We start from the raw sequence: 17,367 nt of genomic DNA, 5'->3' as shown, positions 1-17,367 counted from the left end.
AGTCCTCAGCCCTTACCAATATGATCCGTTATGATATCGCACTGAAAGTGTTTCATGTCACCTCATTTGCATTTTAGGAGCCCTCTAGTTAGTTTTCCTTTGAAAACAGATTAGTGGTGTTTGAAGATGAGATAGTGAACACCCCGAAGTCCATCCACTCCACCTCTGCAATGACCCAAAAACTATTTTATTCTGATGAAAATATCATCTTAATCATGTGGCCACGTGGCACAGCCATTGTAACTCACATACAAAATCAGTCTAAGTCAAGATATTGTGAACTTTACTAGCCCTATAGCGTCTCATACATCTTTGCTACACACATTTCTATGTGATGTGTACGTAAGACTGAATGTGTGGGACCACACTAACTAATACAAATGTATAACTATGACAACCAAGTCAAACAAACTAATGCGGTGTATTAAGTTGTCCATGTATGAGTCACCGAGCTGATAGTCAAATGTCTCATCCCCAGGCCACCAGCCTCTCCTTCAGTCAGATTGTGATTAAAGGGTTGATCGAAATGTATTGTATTTAAATCATCATTTAGTAGACGCTCTTATCCAGAGCAACTTAAAGGAGCAATTAGGATTAAGTGCCTTGCTCAAGTTGCACAGAGATTTTTCAGCTAGTCAGCCCAGAGATTCAAACCAGTGACCTTTCAGCTACTGACCCAACGCTCTTAACCGCTATGCTACCTGCCACTGAGCTGGGATTCACACACACACACACACACACACACACACACACACACACACACACACACACACACACACACACTTTTTTGGTAAACAGCTGAGGCAAAGGTAAAACAAGTTTATATTTTGGCCTCTGATGAGGGAAGAAAATGTAACTAAGCTCATGATCATTAAAAAGGTATTTTATAAGTTATATTCTTCAGTCTAACATTCTTCAGTTTTAAAGGAGCAATCCCAGATTGCCCTTTTAAATCCAGTAGTGGAGCTGCAGGAGATTTGATGGACTTCATGGAAATATGTTTGTAATCATCACCGCCCACTCTTCAATCCCCTGGCCATAACATAATTCCTCCAAATGCTTCAACATTACATAATTAATGCAGCGCTTCCGCCTCTCCTGCTCTCTCTGAGACTTCCCACGTGTGACATTATCTTTCAATGTGAAAAAAATATCTACATTTCTCTCTCTCACTCCTCGACTTGTATTTCATTTCAGATTCTTTCAAGAGGCAGATGTTGTTGAAAGTCTAATCATGCCGTGAAAAGGGCTGTGACGGTCATGGAATTTCAGATGACAGCTATTGATCAGCCAAATGACCGCAACGTCATCGCGTTGTAAAGAGTTCGTTTTACCGTGGAAACGGACTCAACCGCAAAAATGGCCTGGCCGTCTGGTTTTCAGACAGCTGTTTGTGCCACTTATTTTACACAAAAAAAATTAATATATATTTTTTCATGATGGTCTTCATCCATAATTGTCGGTTTCACGATAATCTTGTAACCATCGTATAGTAGCCGTGAACTTATGTTGTTTCCTCCCGTCATACTGACAGGACAATGTAAAAAAGCATCAGACGTTACTTTCTCTCCCTGCTAGATTTTGACTCCAACTGAAGTGGATGAGCGTGTAATATAATTCCAGACACCATTTGGGAGGAGAAGCCACAAGGAATTTCAATGAGGTCCCTCGCTGTCTTTCCTTTACATTCCCAGTACTCAGTCTCTTTCCACTGCAAAACACTACATCCCCAGTCAAGGACCATACATACGCTAAAGTGGATGAAACACTAGCTAGCACACATAGCACTTATCTATAAGAGCTGGTAATCAGATATAATTCAGAGCAATCTCATTCAGACCATCATACTGTCTGCAATGAGGAATCTTCTTTTCAGTGACAATTCATCATGACGTTTAATATGCCTATATAGGCCAATAGGATAAGAGCTTCCCAAAACTTCACATCTACAGATTTATGAAAATAGAATGTGTCATCACACGATCATCTCACCTTCCACCATGTATAGGCTGTGTCTCAAATGGCACCCTATTCCTTATATAGTGCACTACTTTTGACCAGAGTCCTATGCGCAACATAGGGAACAGGGTGCCATTTGAGACCACCAGACCTCGCTAGATTAAACAAGATTCATATTGACAATGTCAGACCAAGGACAACATCACTGCGCCCCCACTTAGTCGCTCACCCTCCCTCCCCCACTCCCTAGAATCAGCCAGTGGCTGCTTATGTAACCGGTGAAAAGACTACTGTAAATAAATATATAACTTCCACACAGTGCTAATGTGCGAGAGTCATATTCCTAATGCCTTCAGAGCTGTGTGAGTGCCAGGCAGCGAGAGCAAGTGAGGCCGCCACACACAGAGCGCGACACAGAGAGAGCGAGCGGGAGCGCGACACAGAGAGAGCGAGCGGGAGCGCGACACAGAGAGCGAGCGCGAGCACGACACAGAGAGAGCGCGAGCATGACACAGAGCGAGCGCGAGCACGACACAGAGAGCGAGCACGACAGAAAGCGAGCGCGAGCACGACACAGACAGCGAGCGCGAGCACGACACAGAGAGCGAGCGCGACACAGAGAGCGAGCGTGACACAGAGAGCGAGCGCGACACAGAGAGCGAGCGCGACACAGAGCGAGCAACAGCAACACCATCATCCCAGAAACCCTGGACCCAGTCCAATTCACATACCTCTCCAACAAATCCACAGATGATGCAATCTCGATTGCACTCCTCACTGCCCTTTCCCACCTGGACAAAATGAACACATACATGAGAATGCAGTTCATTTACTACAGCTCAGCGTTCAACACCATAGTGCCCTCAAAGCTCATCACTAAGATACTAAGATAAGGACCCTGGGACTAAACATCTCCCTCTGCAACTGGATCATTGACTTCCTGATGGGCCTCTCCCAGGTGGCGAGGGTAGGCAACAACACATCCGCCTTGCTTACCCTCAGGAGTGCATGCTTAGTCCCTTACTGTACTCCCTGTTCACCCACGAATGCGTGACTCCAACACCATCATGAAGTTTGCAGACGACATGATGGCGGTAGCCCTGATCCCTGACAACGATGAGGGCCTGATACCCCTCAATGTCAGTAAGACAAAGGAGCTGATCGTGGACTAAAGGAAACGGAGGGCCAAGTGCACCCCCATTCATATCGACGGGGCTGTTGTTGAGCGGGTCGAGAGCTTCAAGTTCCTCGGTGTCCACATCACTAAGGATCTATCATGGTCCACACACACACCAACACAGTCGTGAAGAGGGCACGACAACGCCTCTTCCCCCTCAGGAGGCTGAAAAGATTTGGCATGGGCCTCAGATCCTCAAAGTTTTACAGCTGCACCATCGGGACCATCTTGACTGGCTGCATCACCACTTGGTATGGCAACTGCTTGGCATCTGTCCACAAGGAGCTACAGAGGGTAGCACGTATGGCCCAGTACATCACTTGGGCCGAGCTCCCTGCCATCCAGGACCTCTATACCAGGCGGTGTCAGAGGAAGGCCCAAATGTTTTTTTTAAATTTTTTTTTTTAAAAGAGTCCAGCCATTCCAGCAACAGACCTTTCTCACTGCTACCACATGGCAAGCAGTACCAATGTCTGGAACCAACACGACCCTGAACAGCTTCTAAACACAAGGTATGAGACTGCTAAATAAGACTGCTAAATAGCAAATCAAATGGCTACCCAGACAACCTGCATTGACCCTTTTATGCACTAACTCGCATGCACTGACTATGCACACACACACACACACACACACACACACTGGACTCTACCCACACATACTGACACCAACACACACACACACAACATGCATATTGATGCCACGCGCACACTTTCAGCACATAAGCTGCTGCTAGTAAGTTTACCCCTACCTATATGTACAGTTGTGGCCAAAAGTTGAGAATGACACACATTTTAATTTTCAAAGTTTGCTGCATCAGTGTCTTTAGATATTTTTGTCAGATGTTACTACGGAATACTGAAGTATAATTGACACTTGTAAAGGCTTTTATTGACAATTACATGAAGTTGATGCAAAGAGTCAAAATTTGCAGTGTTGACGCTTCTTTTTCAAGACCTCTGCAATCCGCCCTGGCATTCTGTCAATTAACTTCTGGGACAGATTCTGAATGATGGCAGCCCATTCTTGCATAATCAATTCTTGGAGTTTGTCCACCCGCCTCTTGAGGATTGACCACAAGTTCTCAATGGGATTAAGGTCTGGGCAGTTTCCTGGCCATGGACCCCCCCAAAAATTGATGTTTTGTTTCCCGAGCCACTTAGTTATCACTTTTGCCTTATGGCAAGGTGCTCCATCATGCTGGAAAAGGCATTGTTCGTCACCAAACTGTTCCTGGATGGTTGGGAGAAGTTGCTCTCGGAGGATGTGTTGGTATCATTCTTTATTCATGGCTGTGTTCTTAGGCAAAATTGGGAGTGAGCCCACTCCCTTGGCTGAGAAGCAACCACACACATGATCTCAGGATGCTTTACTGTTGGCATGACACAGGACTGATGGTAGCGCTCACCTTGTCTTCTCCGGACAAGCTTTTTTCCGGATGCCCCAAACAATCGGAAAGGGGATTCAGAGAAAATGACTTTACCCCAGTCCTCAGCAGTCCAATCCCTGTACCTTTTGCAGAATATCAGTCTGTCCCTGATGTTTTTCCTGGAGAGAAGTGGCTTCTTTGCTGCCCTTCTTGACACCAGGCCATCCTCCAAAAGTCTTTGCCTCACTGTGTGTGCAGATGCACTCACACCTGCCTGCTGCCATTGCTGAGCAAGCTCTGTACTGGTGGTGCCCCGATCCCGCAGTTGAATCAACTTTAGGAGACGGTCCTGGAGCTTGCTGGACTTTCTTGGGCGCCCTGAAGCCTTCTTCACAACAATTGAACCGCTCTCCTTGAAGTTCTTGATGATCCGATAAATTGTTGATTTAGGTGCAATCTTACTGGCAGCAATATCCTTGCCTGTGAAGCCCTTTTTGTGCAAAGCAATGACGGCACGTGTTTCCTTGCAGGTAACTGTGGTTGACAGAGGAAGAACAATGATTCCAAGCACCACCCTCCTTTTGAAGCTTCCAGTCTGTTATTCGAACTCAATCAGCATGACAGAGTGATCTCCAGCCTTGTCCTCGTCAACACTCTGTAACACCTGTGTTAACTAAGTATTGAGTAGCTTGGATGACACCAGAAACAAAATTGTAGACCTGCACCAGGCTGGGAAGACTGAATCTGCAATAGGTAAGCAGCTTGGTTTGAAGAAATCAACTGTGGGAGCAATTATTAGGAAATGGAAGACATACAAGACCACTGATAATCTCCCTCGATCTGGGGCTCCACGCAAGATCTCACCCCCTGGGGTCAAAATGATCACAAGAACGGTGAGCAACTTGCACAATTGGTGGCTGACTAAATACTTTTTTGCCCCACTGTATAGCCATGTCGTTTTCTACTCCCTATATATAGCCATGTCATTTTCTACACCCTATATATAGCCATATTATTTTCTACTCTCGGTACATAGCCATGTTATTTCCTACTCCCCATACATAGCCATGTTATTTTCTACTTCCGGTACATAGCCATGTTATTTTCTACTCCCGGTACATAGCCATGTTGTTTTCTACTCCCGGTACATAGCCATGTTATTTTCTACTCCCGGTACATAGCCATGTTATTTTCTACTCCCGGTACATAGCCATGTTATTTCCTACTCCCCATACATAGCCATGTTATTTTCTACTCCCGGTACATAGCCATGTTATTTTCTACTCCCGGTACATAGCCATGTTATTTCTACTCCCCATACATAGCATAGCCATGTTATTTTCTACTCCCTATATATAGCCATGTCATTTTCAACTCCCGGTACATAGCCATGTTATTTTCTACTCCCGGTACATAGCCATGTTATTTTCAACTCCCGGTACATAGCCATGTTATTTTCTACTCCCGGTACATAGCCATGTAATTTTCAACTCCCGGGACATAGCCATGTTATTTTCTACTCCCGGTACATAGCCATGTTATTTTCTACTCCCGGTACATAGCCATGTTATTTTCTACTCCCGGTACATAGCCATGTTATTTTCTACTCCCCATACATAGCCATGTTATTTTCTACTCCCGGTACATAGCCATGTTATTTTCTACTCCCGGTACATAGCCATGTTATTTTCTACTCCCGGTACATAGCCATGTTATTTTCTACTCCCGGTACATAGCCATGTTATTTTCTACTCCCGGTACAGAGCCATGTTATTTTCTACTCCCCATACATAGCCATGTCATTTTCTACTCCCGGTACATAGCCATGTTATTTTCTACTCCCTATATATAGCCATGTCATTTTCTACTCCCGGTACATAGCCATGTTATTTTCTACTCCCGGTACATAGCCATGTTATTTTCTACTCCCGGTACATAGCCATGTTATTTTCTACTCCCGGTACATAGCCATGTTATTTTCTACTCCCCATACATAGCCATGTTATTTTTTACTCCCGGTACATAGCCATGTTATTTTCTACTCCCGGTACATAGCCATGTTATTTTCTACTCCCGGTACATAGCCATGTTGTTTTCTACTCCCGGTACATAGCCATGTTATTTTCTACTCCCGGTACATAGCCATGTTATTTTCTACTCCCGGTACATAGCCATGTTATTTTCTACTCCCGGTACATAGCCATGTTATTTTCTACTCCCGGTACATAGCCATGTTATTTTCTACTCCCCATACATAGCCATGTCATTTTCTACTCCCCATATATAGCCATGTCATTTTCTACTCCCTATATATAGCCATGTTATTTTCTACTCCCGGTACATAGCCATGTTATTTTCTACTCCCGGTACATAGCCATGTTATTTTCTACTCCCGGTACATAGCCATGTTATTTTCTACTCCCGGTACATAGCCATTTTATTTTCTACTCCCGATACATAGCCATGTTATTTTCTACTCCCGGTACATAGCCATGTTATTTTCTACTCCCGGTACATAGCCATGTTATTTTCTACTCCCGGTACATAGCCATGTTATTTTCTACTCCCGGTACATAGCCATTTTATTTTCTACTCCCGGTACATAGCCATGTTATTTTCTACTCCCGGTACATAGCCATGTTATTTTCTACTCCCGGTACATAGCCATGTTATTTTCTACTCCCGGTACATAGCCATGTCGTTTTCTACTCATTATTCACAGTGTCACTAATTGTATTTTATACCTCATCTTTAACTCTGCATTGTGGGAAAAGGACCCGTAAGTAAGTAAGCATTTCACTGTTTGTTTGTCTACACCGGTTGTCTACGCAGCGTGTGACGAATACATTTCATTTGACGAATCTCTCCTTTACAGCACAACACCTAGAGGAATACTAATGAGATAGGGAATACACCTAGAGGTACACACTGTACTGCAATGGAATCCCTATGGGTCGTCACATAGGCCGCGTTGCCATACTGTATCTAGCAACGTATGGATAGGCGCGTCATGCAATGTACTGTAATTGCCCCGGAACACAAGCATAAACTGCAAACCATTGTCAGAAACACTTGATTCCATTAGGAATGGGAATCCTTCCAGAAATGTGTTAATGGTTTCTGTGGTGTTCTCAGATGTTAACTAATAGTTGATTAGAGTGTGGACCAAGCCTTTGTTTTCAGAACATCCATCTACTTCCACCTGGGGATTATTTTCTTTTGTCGTTGGATATAAACAACTCATTTCAATAATTCACTCTCCCTGCAGAATAGTGACTGATGGGATAACAGATGGGTTCAATCACTGCATTCTTCAATGCTGGTTCAGTGGGTTCTTTAAAGCATCCAGCAGAGTTTTGGCACCAAAAAGTAAACTGCACAGGGCATTTTAAACAGACTACTTAAAACAATGTGGCACCTGCCTAAAGTTCAGATGTAAAGTGTACACTGCCAACATGAATGTCTGTATCCATGTGGAAGATTGGGAGGGCAGAGAAGTGTCTAAAAGCAGACAGAATACATTTTGCAGCAAGCACCACCTCCACGTAACTGGAGCAACCATCCGTCTGCTCTGTGTCAGAGATGAAACGCATTCTTGAACACTCTTATCTTGCCAAGCAAACAAATGTATTTCTCACAATTTAAACAAATGTTTCACAGCCATGAAAGCAACAACAATTATTATTTTTTTGCATCCCAAATAGCACCAGATTCCCTAAATATATGCACTACTTCGACTAGAACCCTGTCGGCCCTGGTCACAAGTAGTACACTATATAGGAAGTAGGGTGCCATTTTTGTCAAATACACTGCTTTCCAGACCTTACCGTTTCCCTGTAATATTATTGTTGATTTTCCATCAGCATCTTGGCTCTCATTCACAAGCATGAAAGTATAACACACTGCTTCATGCAATCACAGCACTCATTAGCCAAAGCTAACCATGGGTTAGCATCACTTCTCTTCTATCTCCCATCTTTTCACACAACTGTAGTAAGAGCAAGGGACACACCACTTTGTCAATGAACGCCACATTTGATCATCACAAAGCAAATGGGGGCTGGGTCAGAGCAGGGCAGGGAGGCGAAGGCAGGGGGGCGCTGACTGCACCACCGCATGGTGGTCTGGGATAGTGGGATACTGACCCTGCTTCTCCAGAGGGGGCTGTTGCCAGACGAGCTCTGATCCACCTGATCCAAACTCACAAGACCGGCGCACCACAGGACCTGGACCTGTGTTCCCATTCTCTACTGTGACTGGGGCCGGAGGACCCAGGACCTTCCTAGTTTTCCTCTTCAGAGAGAGGTGAGCAATGGGCCCTGCATGTGAGGGGAAAACCAGAACCTTAAATCCAGACTACGGCAACCACACAGAGCCAAAACAAAGGCACTACTGCACCCAGATGGAGGAAGGCCTCTCTGCAGTGTCTCTCAGCAAAAGAGGCATCAGCGATATGGAGAGATGGAAAATACGGTCTTCGTCCCAAATGGTCCCCTATTACATTTACTACTTTTGACCAGGGCCCATAGGGTTCTGGTGAAAAGTAGTGAACTATACAGGGAATAGGGTGCCATTTGGGACGGACCCATGGATAACGGTCACGGTAAGGGGCATGGAGAAAAGCAACTTATCTACACGGGCAGGCAGAACCACACTAATGGGAGGGGAGGGAGGAGGGAGGGCGGGAGAGGGGGATGAAGGGAAGATGGAAAATGCTTTTCCTTCAGCCTTTTAAAAAGCCAGCACACATACACTGGGGAGCTGGTTTGTTTTGGCCTCAAAACAGGAGCGAAGAGGAAAACAGAGTCGTAACCGTCACACACAGGAAAGGATATCCTCCTCTTCAATAACACACCTAGCAGAGAGAGAGCAGGCCTAGAATACACTACAGCCAGTCAAGTCTGACACACACACACACCATGCCATGTTGTGACAACAAAACAGCTATGTGTGTAAGCTGATTGTCATGGAAACGCCTCTGAACACCAAGGACTGGTGAGAAAGTTACTCATGTGCTTGTTGGTATGAATGGACCTACAACAAGCTCTGGTCAACAGATATGCCTCTCTAAATTGTCTTCAGGGAGCTCCCACAGTTTGACATTTGTAGATCATAATAGGGCCAAATAGCTATGATGGTCTGTCTCCTAGTCCTAACTGTCTATGACCGCTGTACCCCTGGCAGAGGGCTGACTGTCTGTGCTGTCTCTGGTGGCATTTAAACTGTGTCAGCAGCATGAAAACAGACTGGCCACTGGAACAGTCTACACAGACAACAGTGGTACTTCATGGTGACAGCCCTCCAGTCCTATTTATTTTATATAGTTTATCTACATAGGGAGTAAATAGGCTACAACAATTATTTTTCACTATTTTGAATTGTTTATGTATTATGCACTGGCCATACAACTACCCTAGGGGGTTAACTAAGTCTAGAAGGTCACTTCTGTCAGGGGGCTAGCATGCAATTAATAGAAAGTAACACTGGAAGCGCAGGCTGGTGTTGTGGCTGCATGCCTTAGGGGTTGGAACAGGATGGGTGAGGGGTGATATCAACAGTACCCACACACACACACCCACTGGGGGTATCGAGTTAGAAAGCCAACAAGACAAACACACAGAGGTAGATAGATGTAAGTAGGTGTGTAGGTTATAGTTGAAGGGTGGTTTACCTGACTTACCGAGGTGCGTCTGGCCCATGACGTCTGCTAGTCGGCTGGCTGCCCCGCTCCCTCCACTCTGAGTGGAAGAGGAGGAGGTGGTGGAGGAGGTGGTGGAGCCGTGGATGGCTCGGCTGATCCAGTTCTCCATGTTGATGCTGCTCTGGCTGGAGGTTGGTGTGCCTTCACCCTGCATGGAGCCCTCGCCCTCCGAGCCCGACGACGTGTCTGGAGAGAGGGGGGAGAAGAGCCGAGACGGAGAGGGGAATTAGAGAGAGGGGGGGTCTACGACGGCAGGTAGAAACACATGAACACACGTACATATGCACACACACAAACACACACCTGCATGTCACTGTCAATGTCAGACATTTGCACAACAAACAGAGAAACTTGGGCTATGCCACAAGGAGATGTCCTTTCCCCCATAGCATAACCCCTCCACTAGCATCAGCTTCCAGGCCCTCTCGCACGTTGTTCTCCAGAGCCTGGGGTTATAGGTATGAGTGGAACTGTGATGATGGGCTGTGAGTAGAAGCGATTTTTCAAAATTAACCACATCCATCCCTCTTCAGAATTATTCAGAGTAAGCATTTGTGTGTGTGTGTGTGTGTGTGTGTGTACCATTGTAAATGATTGGCTTTCGGTTTTTAATCTCCACCTGTTTGAATGTGCCTATACCAGTTGTTGGGAAGGTCAAGTTGCTTGGATACCCTCCTTTTAGCCTCCTGACAAGAACTTCCACAGGCTTTCATACCGAAGGTGAGGCGAACAGGTACACTCCACAGAACGCATGCAAATCAGAGTTGACAGAAACCTGATCATGACAGTGAGGGGGAGAATGGCTTCCATCCACTGTATCAGACTCAGTCACGAGGAGCCCTTCCCCTATAGCCCTCACAGCCCTGCACCTCACATCATTAGGCTGACTCACTTTCATGCACCCAAATCCACTGCAACACAGACAGTCTCAGCCCAAACACTGTCACTCCTACTGAGCTAATATCACTACTCTCCACTCAGGGATGTTTTTAAACCCTAGTCAGTCAGTGGCTGAGTCTGGGGATGAGGGAGTGGGTTTCTTTGTGTGCTTTATTTTGCATACTGCGACAGGACAGGGCTGTCTGCCGGGGGCCAGCGGAGGGTGTCTGTCTGAGGGATGAGAGGAACAAACAGAGGGAGAGAGGCTGGATCATGACGAGCCATTTAAGGACCAGGTGCACTGCAGAGTGACCTACTGAGAGAGATCAACAACAGGATGGGCCTGGCTCTCTCTCGGGTGTGTGTGTGTGTGTGTGTGTGTGCGTACAGTCCTCCAATTACACTTCAGCCTAGCACCTTATCTAGTTAAGTTAGCCAACAATACAGCAGCCTCGAACCGGTTGACCTTTTCTAGTAAATGTCAAATCTGCATGGGCAAAATGTTGAATATAAAAATGTAACGTGATAAATTCTGGGACAATAGAAATCAGCAAAAAAACATAAAAAGAGTGCACATAAAATATAATATATATATTTTTGGCCAGTAAAATATCTGAGAATTTTTTTGTTTGTTATCTAGTCTAGTCCTCAGTATGTCTGTGAGCCTCTCTCTGACACTGAGGAGCTGACACACTGTCTTTGCCAGTGACAGCAGTGGGAGAGACGGTAACCTTTGCTGGGCTAAGGGAGGTCTCCTCCAGCCTGCAGTGAATACCGGCTCCAACACCCTTCAGGTCACCAGGGTTCCATCCGCTCTCCTTCTGCCTACCCTGCCTGCACAAACACAGGAGAAAGAGCAGATTAACAACACAGCCCAGCCCCGCTATTGGCCGGGAAACAGCCTGACATTTGATTGGCCAGCAGTGTGTCGTACAGCACTCTTTAATTGGCTGGCTGGTGGTGTTGTCAGGGCAGTGTCAGTGACAGCTGTCAGTCCGTTCACACCTGGGCTCTCCTGCATTGTTGACACTGGGACAGATAGGAGAGCAGCCGTGTGGCGTGGCATAATGGTCCCCTGACAGCCCTATCTGAGAGCTGCCGCCCTGCCATGCTGCTCTTAAAAAGGAACTGCTGCAACTTGCCCTCCAGGTCTCAGCTCTTAGTCATGCTTTGTTGTGGCTGTTTGTTCCTCATTGGTGAAATTCAAAATCCTCCTTCAAGCGCATTGTTTTACAGTGGACTAAGATGGCATGTGGATAATGTGTGGCGAACTAACCCATCTGCTACAGTTGTTGACAGTGCCACCATTTCTGGATGCTAGCTCCAGTTTTTACTGTTTTAGTCTGGGCCTCTACAGTCTGAGTGACAGTCTCAGGTAGAGCAGTGCTAGATTGCAAGGCAGGAAAGCTTCTCAGAGGCAGTGTGTATATGGCCAGCACCACTTGACGGCAAAAATACACTGCTGCCAGGCAACCACCTAATCATATTACACACAAATCCAGATGTGCGCACACACACACAGGAAGTCTCTGATGAGCCCCTGAAGACTAAGCCCTCTAGGGATCCTCAATACATGTAATGATTCTAAGAAGCCAGACATCAGAGGACCTCAGTATAAGGACATGGGCGGGTGTGTGGACGTGCGTGCATATATCCGATATGGTATCCTATTCGGGAAAACCAATTAATGTAGCTGGATTAGTGACCATTCCAATCCTAATCCTAATCTAGTATTGGACGTCAGTATTTGATTGAGATGACGGACGAAAACTCTTTGTAGCCGGTCCTGTGCTAATTTCATGTTAATTAAATTGATTAGGCTTTGACTGCTGAGATAAGGTACCACACACACACACACACACACACAGTGGGAATAGAGGCAGTTGCTTTTCTTTTTTGTTTGTCCCTCAGTAACAGTCACAGCTGATTACATTGTAATGTGCTGTATGCACTGCCACTCATCATTATCAGCACGTTACACACAGAAACAGTGCATTTCCTCTGATCTCCACAACACACAGGAGATGGCGCCCTGAGACAGACACAGGCTGCGAGCCAAATGGTACCCTATTCCCTATGTAGTGCACTACACAGGGAATAGAGACCCATCTCGGGACAAATCCATGTACAAAAAAAAAAGTAAAATAAAAAAAAAAGTCATACTAATCACGATACTAATTAATTAGAAAGACAGACTAGAAGACAAGGAGTCCATATTCTAATTGCCATTGGCAGGCTGTGATTCAGTGGAATAAGGCTGCTTGCCTTGCATGATACGATGTGTGTGAGTGGCTCTGGTGTCCCTGAATGCCCCCAGCCTCGCAGGCAGTCAGGCACCAACACGCAGTGAGTGGCTCTAGTGTCCCTGAACGCCCCAGCCTCGCAGGCAGTCAGGCACCAACACACCGTGAGTGCTGTGTCACTGTTCCTTCTCCCTCAAGGGGCTGTTCGCTCTGCCTTATAAGAACTCTGCCTGCCTGCTCATTTGGAATCATCTGAAAATGTGACTGTCGTGATTTCCTGCGTGGTGTGTGTGGTGCGTGTTCAGTGGATGAGTCCCTGTAGACGCCTCGGTCCCAGCCTTCAGCCCTAGCCTTCAGCCCTAATGCAAATGCGATAATGGCTACTTAACACCACTCTCTCATAAAGATACTCTCCACTCCATAAACCTCTGGCTGGGTGGGGGCCATGCTACAATCTAGCTGTTACATTCTTACAGCTCTACAGTGCAGTATATGACAAGTGATTATGTCTACACGTTGTTGTAGCACAGACAGCACAGATGTTGGTTAGTGGGATATGGCAAAGGGAGAAATTAGCTATACCTTTCAGCTAGCTAGTATTAACCATATTACTCCTATAAGCGGAGCATTATAGTGATAGTGCACTACTTTAGTCCTATGGGCCCTGGTCAAAAGTAGTGCAGGATATAGAGAACAGGGTGCCATTTGTGATGCAAACCTAAGCCTGTGGTTCAGCTGTCTTATGTTAGCTAAGGGTCTGAGAGAGGTGACTGAAATGGATGGCAATCATAATTATCAAAATGGCAGCTCGTCAGTCAGCTGTTTTTAGCTAGCATGAGTAACAGTTTCAGAGTGACTTAACCACTCCCATGGTCATCTATGACACCATGTCAATATTGGCTTCTTTCTTCCCCAGTCCATCTGCTCCATTGACAGACTGGGGACGTTTTATCTAAGACTGTCTGGAGTGCCATCAACTCTAGTGGTAAAATACTAGGAGACTGAAGATTTAAAGTGCTGTGTTGAAGCCCTATTGTACTGTATCTAATGGATACGATCCCCCAAAAAACCATCAAGAGACAACATAACCATACTTTAACGTCAATCACATTTTCAAATGGACTCATTCCGTTGTAATTACAGCCAATCAAGAAATAATGGAGATGAAGAAAAAAAATGTACACTGTGGAAAGGAGCTTCTGATGATTTCAACAACGTCAATTTGTGATAAATAGATGCTTTGCCAACCCAGGCTGATTGAATTGACTGGCAGACATGACATGTACAGGCACATAGGTGAGTTAGGGGGGGGGGGGCAGGCTGCTGGCATATGAGCCAAATATTAAATACATTTCATGAGCCCTAAAGTACATTAAAAATACATTTTATGAGCCCAAGCCCAAAAAAGACCAGATGATTGTGCCATTACCCAATACATACAGTGCCTTGCGAAAGTATTCGGCCCCCTTGAACTTTGCGACCTTTTGCCACATTTCAGGCTTCAAACATAAAGATATAAAACTGTATTTTTTTGTGAAGAATCAACAACAAGTGGGACACAATCATGAAGTGGAACGACATTTATTGGATATTTCAAACTTTTTTAACAAATCAAAAACTGAAAAATTGGGCGTGCAAAATTATTCAGCCCCTTTACTTTCAGTGCAGCAAACTCTCTCCAGAAGTTCAGTGAGGATCTCTGAATGATCCAATGTTGACCTAAATGACTAATGATGATAAATACAATCCACCTGTGTGTAATCAAGTATCCGTATAAATGCACCTGCACTGTGATAGTCTCAGAGGTCCGTTAAAAGCGCAGAGAGCATCATGAAGAACAAGGAACACACCAGGCAGGTCCGAGATACTGTTGTGAAGAAGTTTAAAGCCGGATTTGGATACAAAAAGATTTCCCAAGCTTTAAACATCCCAAGGAGCACTGTGCAAGCGATACTATTGAAATGGAAGGAGTATCAGACCACTGCAAATCTACCAAGACCTGACCGTCCCTCTAAACTTTCAGCTCATACAAGGAGAAGACTGATCAGAGATGCAGCCAAGAGGCCCATGATCACTCTGGATGAACTGCAGAGATCTACAGCTGAGGTGGGAGACTCTGTCCATAGGACAACAATCAGTCGTATATTGCACAAATCTGCCCTTTATGGAAGAGTGGCAAGAAGAAAGCTATTTCTTAAAGATATCCATAAAAAAGTGTTGTTTAAAGTTTGCCACAAGCCACCTGGGAGACACACCAAACATGTGGAAGAAGGTGCTCTTGTCAGATGAAACCAAAATTTAACTTTTTGGCAACAATGCTAAACATTATGTTTGGCGTAAAAGCAACACAGCTCATCACCCTAAACACACCATACCCACTGTCAAACATGGTGGTGGAAGCATCATGGTTTGGGCCTGCTTTTCTTCAGCAGGGACAGGGAAGATGGTTAAAATTGATGGGAAGATGGATGGAGCCAAATACAGGACCATTCTGGAAGAAAACCTGATGGAGTCTGCAAAAGACCTGAGACTGGGACGGAGATTTGTTTTCCAACAAGACAATGATCCAAAACATAAAGCAAAATCTACAATGGAATGGTTCAAAAATAAACATATCCAGGTGTTAGAATGGCCAAGTCAAAGTCCAGACCTGAATCCAATCGAGAATCTGTGGAAAGAACTGAAAACTGCTGTTCACAAATGCTCTCCATCCAACCTCACTGAGCTCGAGCTGTTTTGCAAGGAGGAATGGGAAAAAATTGATAGACATACCCCAAGCGACTTACAGCTGTAATCGCAGCAAAAGGTGGCGCTACAAAGTATTAACTTAAGGGGGATGAATAATTTTGCACGCCCAATTTTTCAGTTTTTGAATTGTTAAAAAAGTTTGAAATATCCAATAAATGCCATTCCACTTCATGATTGTGTCCCACTTGTTGTTGATTCTTCACAAAAAAATACAGTTTTATATCTTTATGTTTGAAGCCTGAAATATGGCAAAAGGTCGCAAAGTTCAAGGGGGCCGAATACTTTCGCAAGGCACTGTATATAAGATACAGGTTACTACACATTACGCACGACAGAATTACAAAAGCCCATAGACGTAGCTACCTATATGCCCGCTTGGGTAAATAAATGAAACTAGCTCCAATAGGCTAATCTTGTTGAATGTATTATACTGCACTGTTTTGTATTATGATAAAGCAGAAGAGAACATGTGGTTCTGATGCAGCACAAGCGGCTTACAAAGTTATAGGCTAGCGAATTTGATTTTAATATTGAAATATAATAGGGCCTATTTGTATAATTAGTTGTCTGACGCATATATACCTTTCATAATATTTCCCCTAATTTTATTAGCCTGCCTACCTCTTTCTCTCTCTATTGTTGCTTCATTCCTTCCTCGCTTTCAACAGTTAAATGAAATGTTTAGTTGTCCTCGTCTTCATCATTCTCCTGACGCAAAAGGCTTTCACTTCTCTACACAAAGATTGAATGGTTATGGGTCTGAATAAATAGCTTACCGCTGTCGCGTGTTCGCTCGTCTTTCAAAACTACGGGTGAGTTCTATTGGCTGCTGTATTTAACATTCAGTAAAAATAGCTTGTGTCTCTTCAAATAGTCCATTGGTATAAGAAATGCTACAGAAATCATGTCCAGCAAGCTATTCTAGTACAGATTTTCCTGCATGGGACTCCAAGCGCTAACGAGTGTTATTTAAGTAGAGGCAAGTGGAGTACAGGTGCAAGTACAGGTGTATTGTGTAAGAGTCAGCAGTTATAAGTTAGATGCTTATTATGCATAACCCATCATTAATTAGCTAAATACAAGGCTAATCCGGCATTGAATTCATTACCTGATAGAGGTTGGCTTGGACATCATATATATATATATATATATATGGCTTTACCCAGTATCATTCTAGAACAGGATGATCTATTTTGGATACAATTTGAATGGAGTTGACGGCGAGAGAGAAAGACAGAGTGCTCGCGCTTGCACTGATTTAAAGCAAATATATTTGAGTGATAGGCTGTTT

At 44.7% G+C, this 17,367-nt stretch overlaps 1 protein-coding gene across 19 annotated transcripts in view; it reads right to left on the bottom strand.

Annotated features, from left to right (window-relative positions):
- Nucleotides 1-17,367, bottom strand: part of LOC139386606 (disco-interacting protein 2 homolog C-like) — a 243,132-nt gene that overhangs the window by 63,910 nt on the left and 161,855 nt on the right. For 8 of the 19 annotated variants that reach the window (XR_011629081.1, XR_011629082.1, XM_071132293.1 and 5 more), the window contains exons 5-6: nucleotides 10,177-10,392; nucleotides 8,651-8,824 (exon numbers count right to left, since the gene is read on the bottom strand). Coding sequence is in view for 17 of the 19 variants with exons in the window: in XM_071132293.1 (XP_070988394.1) it covers nucleotides 8,651-8,824; nucleotides 10,177-10,392 (390 nt within the window). In the remaining 2 variants the exon portion in view is untranslated. Of the gene's footprint in view, nucleotides 1-8,650; nucleotides 8,825-10,176; nucleotides 10,393-11,816; nucleotides 11,840-17,367 lie in introns of those variants that run through there. The other 11 variants (XM_071132303.1, XM_071132305.1, XM_071132307.1 and 8 more) reach the window with 4 other exon arrangements.

The sequence above is a fragment of the Oncorhynchus clarkii genome, chromosome 28, assembly GCF_045791955.1.
Source record: "Oncorhynchus clarkii lewisi isolate Uvic-CL-2024 chromosome 28, UVic_Ocla_1.0, whole genome shotgun sequence".
NCBI lineage: Eukaryota > Metazoa > Chordata > Actinopteri > Salmoniformes > Salmonidae > Oncorhynchus > Oncorhynchus clarkii.
Note: the sequence above shows the minus strand (reverse complement) of the source record. Positions and strands in the feature narration are given on the sequence as shown.